Below are 14,862 nucleotides of genomic sequence, written 5' to 3'. Positions count from 1 at the left end.
AAACAAGCATTTCAGAACTATTTTACTAGTTTTTTTACCATATCACTTAGGACTGCATTTGGCTGCAAGTAACAGAAACCTGACAAAGGTTTAAGTAAGCAGGGTAACATACTATTGCTGATCTATTCTTGTACCTTGTACATAAGGGTGATTATTCTGCTCATGCATCAAGAGGTCCAGAGGTCAGAAGTCCACAGCTGGTGCAGCAGCCGCATGAGGCCTTAGGGACTCAAGCTGCTCGAGTCTTCCCACTGTACCAGCCAGAGCATGTGGCCACCTTCCCTAAGCCTGAGAATGGCTCCAGGCAGGATGAAGGGAGAAGGATAAATGTTCATGGTTGCCAAGCCTGTCATTTTATATCAAAAGACCAGTAGTTTTGTCAGTTTGTATCTCTTAACTCCCCAGAGCCGAGTCATATGACCACCCCTTACAGAAGATGGGGAGGTATTTTTAACTAGGCCCATGATCATCCTTCCCATCTAAAGTGGGGTTCTACTAATGAGGAAGATGCAAGAGGTGATCCATTGAATTATGAAATCCCCCGAAGTTATTAATGTCAGGTTTTTGAATTTTACTGACTTGGGCAAATGCTTTTAATATAATGTTAAGTGAGAAACTAGACAAAGAACATATACAACCTCAATTTTGTTTTACTAAATATAATTTCCATACACAAACCCACACACAGAAAATAACCAAACATTAATAGTCGTTAATTTCTATATGGTTGGCATATCATATCTGAGTATTGCTGCGTCAACATAGTTTTAATCTTATTAAATTTGTGTCGTATTTTCTATAATGAACGTGTATTACTTTTCTAATAGAAAAAATTTTATTTTAAAAAACATCCCATAAACTCTCAAAGGAGACTAAATAAAAAAAAGTACAATTATTCATTTTCATCTTCATTGCCAAAAGACAGGAGGCTACTATTTTTAATTTGCTTTTGTGAGTTCTTTTTAAATGAGTCCTGCTTATTTATTTCATCTTCATTTGTCTTCTTCTTTTTTGAACTTGCTGTTAATCCTGAATATTTTTCATCAGAGGGACGCTTGACTGGTTTTCGATACATGATTCTTCCATCGGCTGGAACTGGCTCTTCATCTGGAGCAAAAACAAAATTAAAGAACTTTCTTCCCTCTGCATCATTTTGCCTTTTAAAGCCATTTGTTGACAAGTTGATTCCACTTCAAGACGACCCACGTGTATCAGAGTAGAACTGTACTCCACAGGGTTTTCAACGGCTGATTTTTTTTTCAGAAGTAGATCACCAGGCCTTTCTTCCGAGGTACCTCTGAGAGATCTCAAGCTCCAACTTACTGGTTAGTAGCTGAGTGCATTACCTGTACCACGCAGGTACTCCTTCCCTTTATGTGTATTTTGCCTTTATAGGACAGTCAAATAACAAGAAAATCTCATACCGTATTAAGGCTATCTCAGAGTTAATTTGGTCTGGTCTTCTCTATTGCCTCTAGCTATATGCCCAAAAGATATGCAGTCACTCAATAAAGACTCAGTGAAGTATTCCATAATTTGTCAGTGCCAGTTAATTATAATTAGGTTGTACTTTGTAAGTACTCTGAAAAATGACTGTTTGGAACTCCAGCATTTCTGCCTAAAACAATGTGATAAATGTTTAGAAATAATTAAAAAAACATACCTTAGACATGAATTAAACAGATCTTTGTTGACTGGTTTGTAAATCAAACCACCTTATTTATTTTTTATTTTTTTAATTTTATTTTGATTTGGGTGAAGATTTACAAAGTAAATTCACTTTTCATACAGCAGTTCACATATACTTTGTCTCATGTCATTGACCAAAATTTACAATGCAACAGCTCCCCTCCCACTTCCTCCCCATAGTTACCTCTTCCCAGTGTCCATCCCTCCATACTCTTCTGCGCCCTGAGCTGTCTCCCTGTGCATAAGCAGCCCTTCCTTCTCCCATGATTGTTCTCTCCAGGGTGTGTGTCTACTTGAGATAAATGTTTAACTCACTTGCCTGTACTTTGTTTGGCTGGAAACCAAAGGTATAGGTTCAATTCCAGACCTGAAGGGCAGCTAGGGGCCACAGTCTCAGTGGTTTCACCAGGCTCTATTCGACCAGCAAACCTGGTCCCCACCTTCTTTTTTTTTTTTTTGCCTCCAAATGATTTTGAGTTTTGTTCCACACTGTTCTCCCTCTCTACGCAGGATCTCGTACATCCCTTCCAAGTGGATGACAGTGGTAGTTGGGCACCATCTAGTTCTTCTGGTCTCATAGTTGTATAGGTTGCAGATCGGATGGTGTACCAGTCACTAGGACTGATTGTTTCCATTCATTTTGGTTTTCTTCTTTCTTCTTGACGAGGAGACACCCATTGTTGCATCTAGATGGCAGCTTGCTAGCTTTTAAGATCCCAGTCGCTACTCGCCAAAGTAGTAGGTGGAACAATGTTTTGTATAGTATGTTATGCCAATTGAGCTTGATGTCCCCTGCGACTATGGTCCCAAGCCCGCAGGATCAACTACTCGGTCCCTCTGGGTAGCTGGCTGTGACCAAGCAATGACCATAACCTTGCCCCTTGTCAGCTCTACTATACACCTGGGAATTCTGATCACTCACATAAACTTATAGGACCATTGTCTGCCAACCCTATATATGATCTTGGATACACTCCCCATTTAGACATACCTAATTGTTTAGCCTGTCCACCTATCTATCCGTCCATATACCCCTGTTTGCCTTCACTGACAACTCAGTACTGTATATGCAAAAGGGTTCATATTTGTTGTCTGTACTTCCCATGTACCTCTCTGTATCTTTCTCATCCTCAATCAAACCACCTTATTTTAGAAAAATTTAATTCACACTTGATTCTCCTAACCATCCAACAAAGTAATACAATGATTGCCCCCATTTTCATGATGAGGAAATTAAAGCTAAGGTGAAATAACTTGCTTAGGGTCACACATTTAATCTACTAAGTGTCAAAGTCAAAGTTTAAACCTAGGACTGTCCCCTTCAAATCGTGTGCTCCTAACACACCAGATCACTCATAAAGAAAGCCAGTTCATAGCCCAGGGTCCTGACATTGTTAGAAAAACCAGACTTCTTTCAGACATACCCTCTTTGGCTGCCTTTATCTCTGCTTTAATTTTCATGACTTCTTCAACAGACAAGTCTCCTTTTCTTAAAACCACCACTTGGGGCTGTTCATCATCTTTGTCACTGTGATCACCATCTTCTTCTGGGAGCTGAGGCTGGATTCTCTATTAGAAAGCAAAAACACAGACTGTAGGTTGCTGACCTTGACCCAAACACAACCCACTGGCTCTGTGAGAAACTGCAATGATGCAAGTGAGAGAGATAACTGAATAAATATGTGTTCAGCAGTGAATTTTCAAGTACCTCCAAAGAGCTCCCCCATATGAGGGAGCAGGCCCACTGTCAATCATCATGGGTATCATCCAGTAGATTCATTTCCAACTAAGAAGGACCCCAGCTTTCAAGTTCTAGTGTGGGGACCTTCTGCTTTATGGACTTTTGTCATTCCTAGTCTGGAGCAGCACTGAACCATGTCCCTCCTCCTTGCTCATCAACCTTTCACCTCCATCTCTTCTTAGAGTTTGACAAAAAATAGCCAAACATGCTGGCAAAACTGTATATCCATTTGCAGAAAAATGAAACAAGATCCATACCTCACATCATACACAAAAACTAACTCCAGATGGATCAAAGATTTAAATGTGAAACCTAAAATTAGAAAGTTCCTCAAGGAAAAAATAGCGGCAAATTTAGGGGCCCTCATTTATGGCATAAATAGACTGTCAAGCATAACCCAAAATGCACAAACAGCTGAAGATAAACTGTTGTTGTTGTTATGTGCCGTCGAGTCGGACCCGACTCATAGCGACCCCTCGTTGGGTTTCCAAGGCAGTATCACTACGGAAGTAGATTGCCCATCTTCCTTCCGAGGAGAAAAACTAGACCTTCTAAAAATTAAAATTTTATGTGCTTCCAAAGACTTCTCCCAAAGAGTAAAAAGAGAACCTACAGACTGGGAAAAAATATTTGGCAATGACATATTTGACAAGTGACTTATCTCTAAAATTTATAGTAAACTCCAACACCTCAACAACAAAAAGATTAACAATCCAATTTAAAAATGGGCAGAAAACAAGAATAGACATTTCACCAAAGAGGATTCAGGTGGCCAGCAAATACATGAAGAAATGTTCACAATCATTCACCATTACACAGATGCAAATCAAAACAACAACGAGATACCATCTCACCCCACCACTAATGGCAAAGTTCAACAAGACAGAAAATAACAAATGCTGGCCAGGATGTGGAAAGATTGGGACTCTCATACACTGCTGGTGGGACTTTCAAATGATACAACCACTGTGGAAAGCAGTATGGCAATTCCTTAAAAAGCTGGAATTAAAAATACCATTTGACCTAGCAATCCCATTACTAGGTATATATCCTACAGAAGTGAGAGCCAGGACAAGAACAGATATATGCACACCCATGTTCATCGCTGCACTATTCACAACTGCAATAAGATGGAAACAACCTAGGCGTCCATCAGTAGGAGAATGGATAACCAAACTATGGTACATACACACAATGGTATACTATGCAACACTACAGAATAATGTAGAATCTGCAAAACACTATACAACATGGATGAACTTGGAGGACATTATGCTGAGTGAAATAAGTCAATCACAGAAGGACAAATATAGTATTAGTTCATTATTATAAAAAGTCAAGGAAAGGTTTATACATGGAAGAAAACATTCTTTTTTGGTTACTGGGGTAGAAGGGGAAGGAACACAGCGAAAAAAAAAAAAAAAAAGCATTGACCCATGTCACTTTAGTTTTGTGTATTTCAGTGTACATAAATTACATTTCAATAAAATATATTTTAAAAAAATAATAAACAGGAGCAAGTAAAAGGTACTTTTTTTCCCACCTCTGCTCATCCCTTCTCCCATTCAGCAGCCCCAGTTTGGGGGGTATCCCTTATCCCTTCAGCTGTCTTCTACAAGTATACAAACATGTAGGCATAGAGTTTGATTTGTATACAAATAGGAGACTAATTGGTGAGTAGCTTTCTCTCCTTTTTCCCTTATTAGTTTATATTATGAAATTTCTCAAATATAAAAAAGTATAGAAAATAACAGAAACCATGGACTTACTATACATATGTAACAAATGGTAAATCTGCCAGTTGATTCAGATTTTTTTTTTTTTTAAAAGGTAGATACCATAAAAGCCCCAGTTCCCAACTTTTACTTACAAATAATCTTATCATACGCTTTGAGATACATACAGAATAATCTGATTTTTAAAAAACACTGTTTGCAGAAGAACTACATGGTGCCCGGTTACCACTGTCAATCACTCAGGAGGGGCATTTACACAGGAGATTCTGGATAGAGTGGGAGAACAATGTGCAACAAAACTCAAAATCATTTAAAAAAAAAATAAAAAGGGACCAGGTTTGCTGGTCTGATAGAGCCTGGTGGAACCACTGACACTATGGACCCCAGCTGCCCTTCAGGTCTGGAATTGAACCCAGTCCTGTGGCTTCCAGCCAAACAAAAGATAGGCATAGGAGCTGAACATTTACACTAGGGTAGATACACCCCTTGGAGAGATCAATCATAGGAGAATAGAAGGGCTGTGTATGCACAAGGAGACAGCTCAGGGGGCAGGAGTGTATGGAGGGATGGACAAAGGGAAGAGGTAACTATGGGGAGGAAGTGGGAGGAGAGCTGTTGCATTGTGGGAAATTGCAGTCAATGTCTTAAGACAATGTGTATGTGAACTGCTATATGGAAAGTGAATTTGCTCTGTAGACTTTCACTCAAATCACAATAATAATAATAATAAAAGACACTGTCTGGTATTTAATTATATGGTTATATCATGATTTATTTGTCTACCCAAACCAAACACATTGCTGTACAGTTGATTCTGACTCATAGCAACCGTATTCGTCAGAGAAGAATTGCCCATAGGGTTTCTAAGGCTGTAATCTTTATGGAAGCAGACTGCCACATCTTTCTCCTGTGGAGCAATTGGTGGGTTTAAACTCCCCAACTTTTGGTTAGCAGCCAAGTGCTTTAACCACTGCATCATGAGGATTCCTTATCTGTCCCCTACACCAAAACCCACCAAACCCACTGCCATCTAGTTGATTCTAACTAATAGGGACCCTAAAGGACAGCATAGAATGGCACAGAGGGTTACCAAGGCTATAGATCTTTACAGAAGCAGACTGCCACATCTTCCTCCTACAGAGCAGCTGGTGAGTTTGAACTGGTGACATTTCAGTTCATAGCCAAGCGCTTTACCACTGTGCTACCAAGGCTCCTTATTTGCCGCATAAACAAAAAATTTAGTTGTTTCTCGTCTTTTCCTGTTATGAACAATTTTTGAACATGTTTTTTTGTTCACTTTTGTGAACTCATATGTAAGATAAATTCTTGGAAGTGAAACTCCTGGGTTGAAAGGCATGCAAACCAAAAATGTGTTTTCAAACATTATTCCAATAGCTTCCATTAACTTCACCTTTCACAGAGCCTTCTTTGTCTTCTGTACAGGCCAACAAAGCTCTGCATAATCCAGCTCCAGCCTACAAGCACAGCCACTGTCTCATGGACTCTAGATTCCAACCAGATTTTATTTCTTGGCTATCCACATCAGTATCAGCATCTTTTTTCCCCTATCTCTGTACAAGCTCCAGCGCCGAGACTGGCCCCCTGCCCCTGGCCAACTCCTATATAAGCTGCCTTCAAGACTGAGATCCTCTAGAAATGCTCTCAAAGCTTCACCTCCTTTTTCACACTGTGCATAGCTCCTAGATGAGATATACCACACTGTATTACAAATGTTTTCCTAAGTCTCCACCAGGTGAGCTCCTTCAAGAGGGGAGCCTGGTACACAGCAGAAATGCAAGAAATATTTGTTGCTCTATTCACAAAGGACCAATAGTGACAAACTATCTAAAGCCCTGGCAAACCACTCACAAGCACATCCACCCATTTTGTCTATACCCTAAATCTGCAAGTCTACTTGATCACTCCACAAGTGCACTCTCTTTAATGTTGTGCATTACTGTTGCACATACTGTGCATTTCATGGAGACCTTCTGTTTCCTACAACAGAACAAAACATGCCTAGTCCTGCATCATCTTTATAATCATGAGCATGTTTGAGTACATCATTGTGGCCATTGTGTAAACCCATCTCACTGAAGGTCTTCCTCACCCTTGCTGGACCTCTACTTCACCAAACATGATGTCTTCCTCTAGCAATTGATCCCTCCTGATCACATGTCCAAAGCAAATGAGTTGAACAATGTTCTGTTGTGATCCATAAGGTTTTCATTGGCTGATTTTCAGAAGTAGATTGCTATGCCTTTCTTTTTCTACTGTGATTTGGGTCAAAGTTTACAGAGCAAATTGGTTTTCCACTCAACAATGCATACATTTTGTTTTGTGACACTGACTATAACCCCCAGAATGTAACAACAGCACCCTTCCCACCTCCTCTGTGTGTTTACCATTTCCATTCATCCTTCTATCCTATCCCTTCTGCCTTCTTAGCTTCATCCCTAGGCAAATGGTACTCTCTTTGATTTCATAGTATAGTTGACTGTTCTAAGGAGTGTGTACCTCCCAGGTGTTATTGTTCACTTTAGGGCTTGTCTATCATTTGGCTGAAAGTTGAGCCACAGGGATGAGTTCATTTCCAGACCTGAAGGCTGTCTAAAGTCTTAGGGGTTCCACCAGTCTCTATTAGACAAGTAAGCCTGGACTTCTTTATTATTTTGAATTTTGTTCTATGTATTTCTCCCACTCTATCCAGGACTTCCTAATGTGATCCCTTTCAGAGTGGTCACCAGTGGTAGCCCAGCCCCATCTATTTCTTTTGGTCTCTCAGTCATGGAGGCTGAGGTTTATGTGATCCATTAGTCCTTTGGATCAACTGTTTCCTTGTGTCTTTGATTTTCTTCACTCTTCTTTGCTCCAGACAGGGAGAGATCAATAGTTGCACCTTAGATGGCTGCTCCTAAGCCTTTCTTCCTAGCCTGTTGCAGTCTGGAAGTTCCACTGAAACCTGTCCATCACTGGTGACCTCGCTAGTATTTGAAATACCACTAGCAGAGGTTACCGCATTGTAGCAATACAATAAGGCACCCCAGTGTAACAAACTGACAAATAGTGGTCTTTAATGATATCCATGTTAACTCACTAATTATTCATCAGTTTCTGCCTATTTTTCTTCGAAAGTTTCCACTAAATGACCACAAAGAAGTAATTAGTATTTTTGGCCAAGGAAACGGAAAAGTGAAAAAAAAAAAAAAAGTCATTCTTGGTGTTCATTACACTGAGAATCATAATTTTGATGCTCATTTTTCTTTCTAAACCAAACAAGCAAGAAAAATAGTCTAAGTAACAGTGGTAAGAGTCACTGAAGACTGTTTAAAGTACTCCTGAATTAATTCTCAAGAAGGTAAGATGATTTACCTCAAACAATTCCCACAAACCACTTTTCTTTTTGTTAACAGTTTACTAGAATGCTAATTATATAATCAAACTGATTAAGATTGAAGTTGGTCTCTCAAATACAGGAATATGGGTACTTCTCTAAAGAAAAACCTATTGATCAAATTAGTAAACCCAAATCACTGATATTGACTGGAAAATATTTCCCCCCCGTGTGCTCCCAAGATAGCATTCCAAGCTGTAATCTTTAAGGTGTTAACTGTGGGTACAAATTACCTTAGGCTGGGATCTCTAGAAAAGCAAAACCATTAAAAATAATAATAATAAAAAATATATATATATATACGTTGTTGTTGTTATGTGCCGTCGAGTCAAACCCAACTCAAAGCGACCCCTCCTTGGGTTTCCGAGGCAGTATCACTACAGAAGTAGGATTGCCCAACCTTCCTTTCGAGGAGTGGCTGGTGGGTTTGAACCGCCAGCCGTCTGGTTAGCAGGGAAGTGTGTATATATATATACACACACATACATACATACATACACACAGAGAGAGAGAGAGAGAGAGAGAGAAATTTATCTCAAGGAAGTGGCTCATGCAGTTGTAGAGCCTGGCAAGTGGCAAGTGGGAAGTCCATGGGTCAGACATCAGGCTGGAGGCTTCTCCTGACTCACATAGTTGCAGGGGTTGACCAACCCAACAAGAACAGGCAATATAGTAAGCTTCTGCCTGCGGAGGCTTATGAATCCATGATTGGCAGGTAAAATGTAGGCTGTTAGCTGACAGGCTGCGAAGGCAACCATCCCAAGATTGGTAGGCAATATAGCAGGTCACTGGTTCAAGTCCAAGAACCTGCAGTCAAATGATGAGAGCCAGATGCTGGGTCCAGATCAAGGAAAAAGCCAGAGAGCTTTGCCAGGATGTCCATATATATTGGAAGTGGGCCACACCCCTGAGGAAACTCCCTTTCGACTGATTGGCTGCTCATAGCAGATCTCATTATGGAGCTGATTATATTATATCAGATCTCATCACGGGGGACTGACTACATCATAACTACTAAAACCACTGAGAATCTCACAGCCCAGCCAAGTTAACACACAACCTTAACTATAACAATGATCATCACTAGGACCAAAAGCAAACTGTAAAGTTAGGTCATATGTTCTCACTGCTCAATCTATGCCTTGTTTTCATAAACATTTTATTTGGCATCATCACTCTTTTTGATACTGGGGATCAGTCACTTCCTGATCATGTTATCATCACTCAAAAATGGTTCTTTATTGCCTACTGAACAATACAATGTAATAAATGTTTAGGATAATAAAGAATATATGATAAAGCATACCACATATCATTCCCATTATTCCTTTATCACCTCTAAATGCAGTCCATGACTCATCATCATGAGTATTTTTGGAGTATTTTAAAATACTCCAACCATGCTATTCCCATTTCTACCTGCTGACCTATCTATGCTCAAAATTCAATCTAAATATTCCCTCCTCCATGAAGCCTTGCCTTACAAGCATCAAAACCAAAACCAAAACTCACTGCTGTCAAGTCATAGAGACCTCTCCTTGGGTTTCCAAGGCAGTATCACTAAGGAAGTAGACTGCCCCATCTTCCTTCCGAGAAGTGGCTAGAGGGTTTGAACCACCAGTCTTCTGGTTAGCAGTCAAATGCCTTAGGCACTATGCCAGCAGAACTCCTACAAGCACAGCTATCCAATATAACCAATCACATACTACTTTGTGCCAAACACTATTCTTTGTGTTGGAAAATAAGAGAGGGTTAAGGTAATAACTTAGAGAGTTTGATCTAGTAGAGATAAACAGAAAAGCAAGTAGCTGTAATGCACAATAATAAGTATTATAGATAAGATATCGGCAAAAGCAAAGAGAACAGAGAAGGAGTAACTACTGTCTGGGGGTAGATTCCAAGGGCTTCAGGTGGCAACCTGTGAAAGTAGAGAAGAGACTGGGCAGGAAAGTCTTAAAAAATATGGCATTTTGGAGACCCTTTGTCCTGACAAAATACCTTGGTTTAGCATACACTCACTGGGTTGAATAATTCCAAGTGACTTACTCTTTGTCTTTACTATGCTTCAAGGAACTTGAAGGCTGGATCCTAGTGTAAGTGCTAGACAGAGAGCATAAAATAAATTATTTCTCCATATATCCCCTAAGCATAATGGAAGACTTAGGGCAGGTTTTGATGTGAACCTGTTAGGGCGGAAGTCTTCGAGGGTTCAGAAACTGATTCCCACTAATCCCCACGCCTAAACTAATCAAGTGTGGTTCATTCCTTAAGTTCTTTTCTGTATAAACAGGGTTTGATTCATATCTACTCTTCCTCAGGCTTAAATTTTGGTAATAAAGCACAACGCCAGATCCAGGGCCTTCCTCCCAAAACGCTCTACCTAAGTCTAGGACATCAAGTGGCTTCAAGTTTCCTTATATGAAAAAACGGGGACGACGCCACTATCCACCCTACCTCAGAGGTTCTGAGATAAACAAGTGACTACAGTACCAATCTATTAAGGACCAGACGTTTTACCTATGTCAGATCATTTTTAAAAACACAGCAGCGCTCTGAAAACCACCTGACTACGAATCTTTGAAAACAACTTTGGGGGCCGGGGTGGGTGAGAGTCAGTGCCAGAGTTCCAAGTAAAGGCAGAAGCAGGAAGTAACGCGGTTGGTTCGGGCTCACCTTGGTCTCTAAGGTGGGACCTTCCCTGTAGCCGACTCGCGCCTTAAAACGGGATAGGAAGGCTGGCTCTGCTGGCCGCACGTAGGACACCTGATTGCGCTTGCTCATGGCTGCTCAGGAGGGAAAACAAACTCCCAACTTGGGCTCAAGACATTTAGACTAGACGGCGCTTTACCATGTCGTCACACAAGTACCGCCCCCTACAGCGGAGGCCGGGCCAAGAGGCAGTCTCAGTATTAGCGTCAACGTCCGACCCGAGCGCCAAATTTAAATTCGTGGCCATCTTGACTGAGCTGAAGGAATCCCGCCGCGCGGCGCTCGCGGAGGCGGAGGCGGAGGCCGCTTTGATATCCAGAGCGGATCTGGGAGTGAGAGTGGCATGGCTCCCGGTTGCAAAGGTAAGTAAGGAGCTTCTGCTTCGTGACTCTGTCTTTGCCCCCAAACACAGTTGCAAAAGGACAGCTGCCGCCGGTTACTTGGAAGGTTCCCTGTTGAGTGTGAAAGGCGGAGGCTTTACTGAGCTACGAGGTGTGTTAGGAATCTCTCTGTCGCTCAGAGACAATACACTGATAGAACAGCTGTTCTCCCTTCCATCTGTGTATTGGGCGCCTAGCTTGAGATGAGCAGTTAATCAGAAATAAGGGCCCTCTTGGAGGAGTTTGGCCGCCGGCGACACGCTCTTTATTTCCTCTTGTTCTCCAGATTCTGCCAATTCGTCTCCGGCCTTTTCCCGTTCTGACCAAGGCTGCTTCTCTAGGTAGCTTTGCCTGAGGGTCGGCTCTAACTCTCCTCGCCTTTTGCCTGTTCACACAATTCTGACTTTCCTGAGAATATGATTTATGTTCCAAATACTTTCTCTTTTGGAAAAAGCCGATAGCCCCTCCTTAGATAAAGCATAGATTTCAGCCGTGTCATTATATTCTCACAATCTCTAATTTTCCTAAGGAGGCCTATCCAATATCTTCCTTTTTTTCACAAAGGGAAGCGCTGTCATTCTTACTATTGACTTGCTATGAATTGTAATCGACTCGAGGCAATGGATTGGGTTTGGTTTGGCATCCCTAGAGTCTTGTTTTTAAAGCTGATTATGAGCGTCTGAAAGAGCACAATGGTTAAAGCACTGGGCTGCTAACCGAAAGGTGGCCAGTTTGAATCCACCAGCCGCTCCGGGAGAGAAAAGACCCGGGGATCTACTCGGGGAAAGATTACAAGATTACAACCATGGAAATCCATTAGGGCAGTTCTACTCTGTCCTGTAGGATTGTTATGAGTCAGAATCGACTCGATGTCACCCAACAACATGTGCGTCTGATGGATCTCTCTGAATGGTGTACATGGTTATGAGGAGAGGCTTATGTTAGATGATTGAAAAAACTGTTTTCAAAAATAATTTCGACATTTGAGCCTCAACAGTATTAATGTTTCTACCTCTGGGTCATTTGTAATTATTTACTGATGTGTTTGTAGTTTTGTAATAGTGCCTAAGGCATTTGACTACTAACCAGAAGGCTGGCAGTTCAAACCCACCAGCCACTCCTTGGAAGGAAGATTAGGTAATGTACTTCCATAGTGATACTGCCTTGGAAACCCAAGGAGGGGTCGCTATGAGTCGGATCCGACTCGAGGGCAGTGAGTGAGTTTTATTAAACCTTTTAGGTAAGTCACTTCATTATCTAAATACTACATGCTCCCTTTTTTTTCATCTAAAATTTTACTTTTCTTCTACCGTTTTCAGTATTCAGGGAATATGAACATATGAATTTTGTTATTAGACAGGGGTGTTCATCCCACTTTCTGCACAACCATGGTGGTTGCTCTCTGAACTCACACAGGCAAATTCACATCTGCGATAGAATAAGAGTATCTTTTTTAGTGGGAAAAAAAATGGTATTTCTATGTGACTGTCTATTAAATAAAGGACTCTACCCTATCTATAAAGATGAACTTGAAAATCTTTCTAAAAAATGATGAAAACAAGGGTATTCACAGTTCCCTTTTTGGATGGTGATGCCATGGGGAGCCCCCTCACCCCAGTACACACTCCTTTAATTTTGTCAGCAGAGTTGAGGTTGATGACATGATTACATTCCAGGTAAAGTGCCCTTGTGTCCCCTGCTGTTCAGGGACCTGGAAGATGAAGTGGGGGAGATGAACGCCCATGCAATACTTCGCAACTTTTACTTTTTTTCTAGGGATAGCTATTTTATGGGGTGAGAAAATGAAATGTAATTCTAATGAAATTGACTGACTTTAAGATTCTCTTTCTGAATTTAGTCATATTTAGTCAAGTGATTAATGAATATGTATCTGGACAGCAGAGTAAGGTGTCTTACGATTTTTTTTTTTTTAATTGTGATTTGGGTGAAAGTTTACAGAGCAAATTCACTTTCCATACAGCAGCTCACATAGAGTTTGTCTCATGACATTGACTGCAATTTCCCACAATGTGACAGCTCCCCTCCCGCTTCCTCCCCTTGGTTACCTCTTCCCTGTGTCCATCCCTCCATGCAGTTCTGCCCCCTGAGCTGTCTCCCTGTGCATATAGAGCCCTTCTATTTTCCCATGATTGTTCTCTCCAAGGAGTGTATTTACCTAATGTAAATGTTCAGCTCCTATGCCTGTCTTTTGTTTGACTGGAAGCCATAAGTGTGGGTTCAGTTCCAGACTTGAAGGGCGGCTAGGGGCCATAGTATCAGTTGTCCCATCAGGCTCTATCAGACCAGAAAACCTGGTCTTTTTTTTTTTTTTTTTTTTATGATTTTGAGTTTTGTTCCACATTGTTTTCCTACTCTATCCAGGATCTCCTACATAGATTCCCCCTCCGAGTGGTTGACAGTGGTAACCAGGCACCATCTAGTTCTGGTTTCATGGTTGTATAGGCTGAGGATCTCATGGTGTACCTGTCACTAGGACTAATTGTTTCCATGAGTCTTTGGTTTTCTTCATTCTTCTTTGCTTTGAACAAGGAGAGATCCATCGTTGCATCTAGATGGCTGCTTGCAAGTTTTTAAGATCCCAGTTGCTACTCTCCAAAGTAGGATGTGGAGCAATGTTTTTGTATAGTATGTTATGCCAATTGAGCTTGATGTCCCCTGGGACTATGGTCCCAGGCACACAGGTCCAACTTCTTGCTCCCTCTGGGTAACTGGTTGTGGCCAAGAAGTGACTACAACCTTGTTCCTTGTCAGCTGTACTATATACCTGGGAATTCTTATCGAACATACAAATACACTTGTACAAACATTGTCTACCAACCCTGTACATGGTCATGGTCACGCTCCCCCTTGCATAGATATACCTAATAGTTCAGCCTGTCCACCCATCTATCTACTCGTGTATCAATGTTTGCCATCACTGACAACGCAGTACTGTATGTGCAGAAGGATTCATCTTTGTTGTCTGTACTTCCCATGTACCTTTCCATGTCTTCATCTTCCTCAGTGCCACCATGTTGATCCCTCATATTTTGTACATTGCCCTTCTCTTCACCCAAATCAATACTTATCTCCACCTATGTAACTGTGTTCCGTACCATGCTCTCCCATCCCTGGTAACCAACATAGAGAATTTCCTTCCATATCTAAACCTTTCCTTGACTTTTACAATAACAGACTAATACAATATTTGTC

General features: G+C 41.1%; 2 protein-coding genes across 2 annotated transcripts in view; one reads left to right on the top strand and one right to left on the bottom strand.

Annotated features, from left to right (window-relative positions):
* Nucleotides 1-892: 892 nt before the first annotated feature.
* On the bottom strand, nucleotides 893-11,341 carry KIAA1143 (KIAA1143 ortholog). Its single transcript, XM_007949667.1, has 3 exons — nucleotides 11,234-11,341; nucleotides 3,114-3,258; nucleotides 893-1,107 (listed from the first exon to the last, which is right to left on the bottom strand). The coding sequence occupies exons 1-3, from the start codon at nucleotides 11,339-11,341 to the stop codon at nucleotides 893-895; spliced, it is 468 nt and encodes a 155-aa protein (XP_007947858.1).
* A 68-nt stretch (nucleotides 11,342-11,409) lies between these two features.
* The window catches only part of KIF15 (kinesin family member 15), a 103,487-nt gene continuing 100,034 nt past the window's right edge, over nucleotides 11,410-14,862 (top strand). The window contains exon 1 of the mRNA XM_042782160.1: nucleotides 11,410-11,761. Coding sequence (XP_042638094.1) covers nucleotides 11,410-11,761 — 352 coding nt within the window. The remainder of the gene's footprint in view (nucleotides 11,762-14,862) is intronic.

This window comes from Orycteropus afer, unplaced genomic scaffold (assembly GCF_000298275.1).
Source record: "Orycteropus afer afer isolate SDZICR_OR568_19922 unplaced genomic scaffold, OryAfe1.0 scaffold00250, whole genome shotgun sequence".
NCBI classification, from domain to species: Eukaryota; Metazoa; Chordata; class Mammalia; order Tubulidentata; family Orycteropodidae; genus Orycteropus; species Orycteropus afer.
The sequence above is the reverse complement of the archived record's forward strand: the minus strand, read 5'-3'. Positions and strand labels throughout refer to the sequence as shown.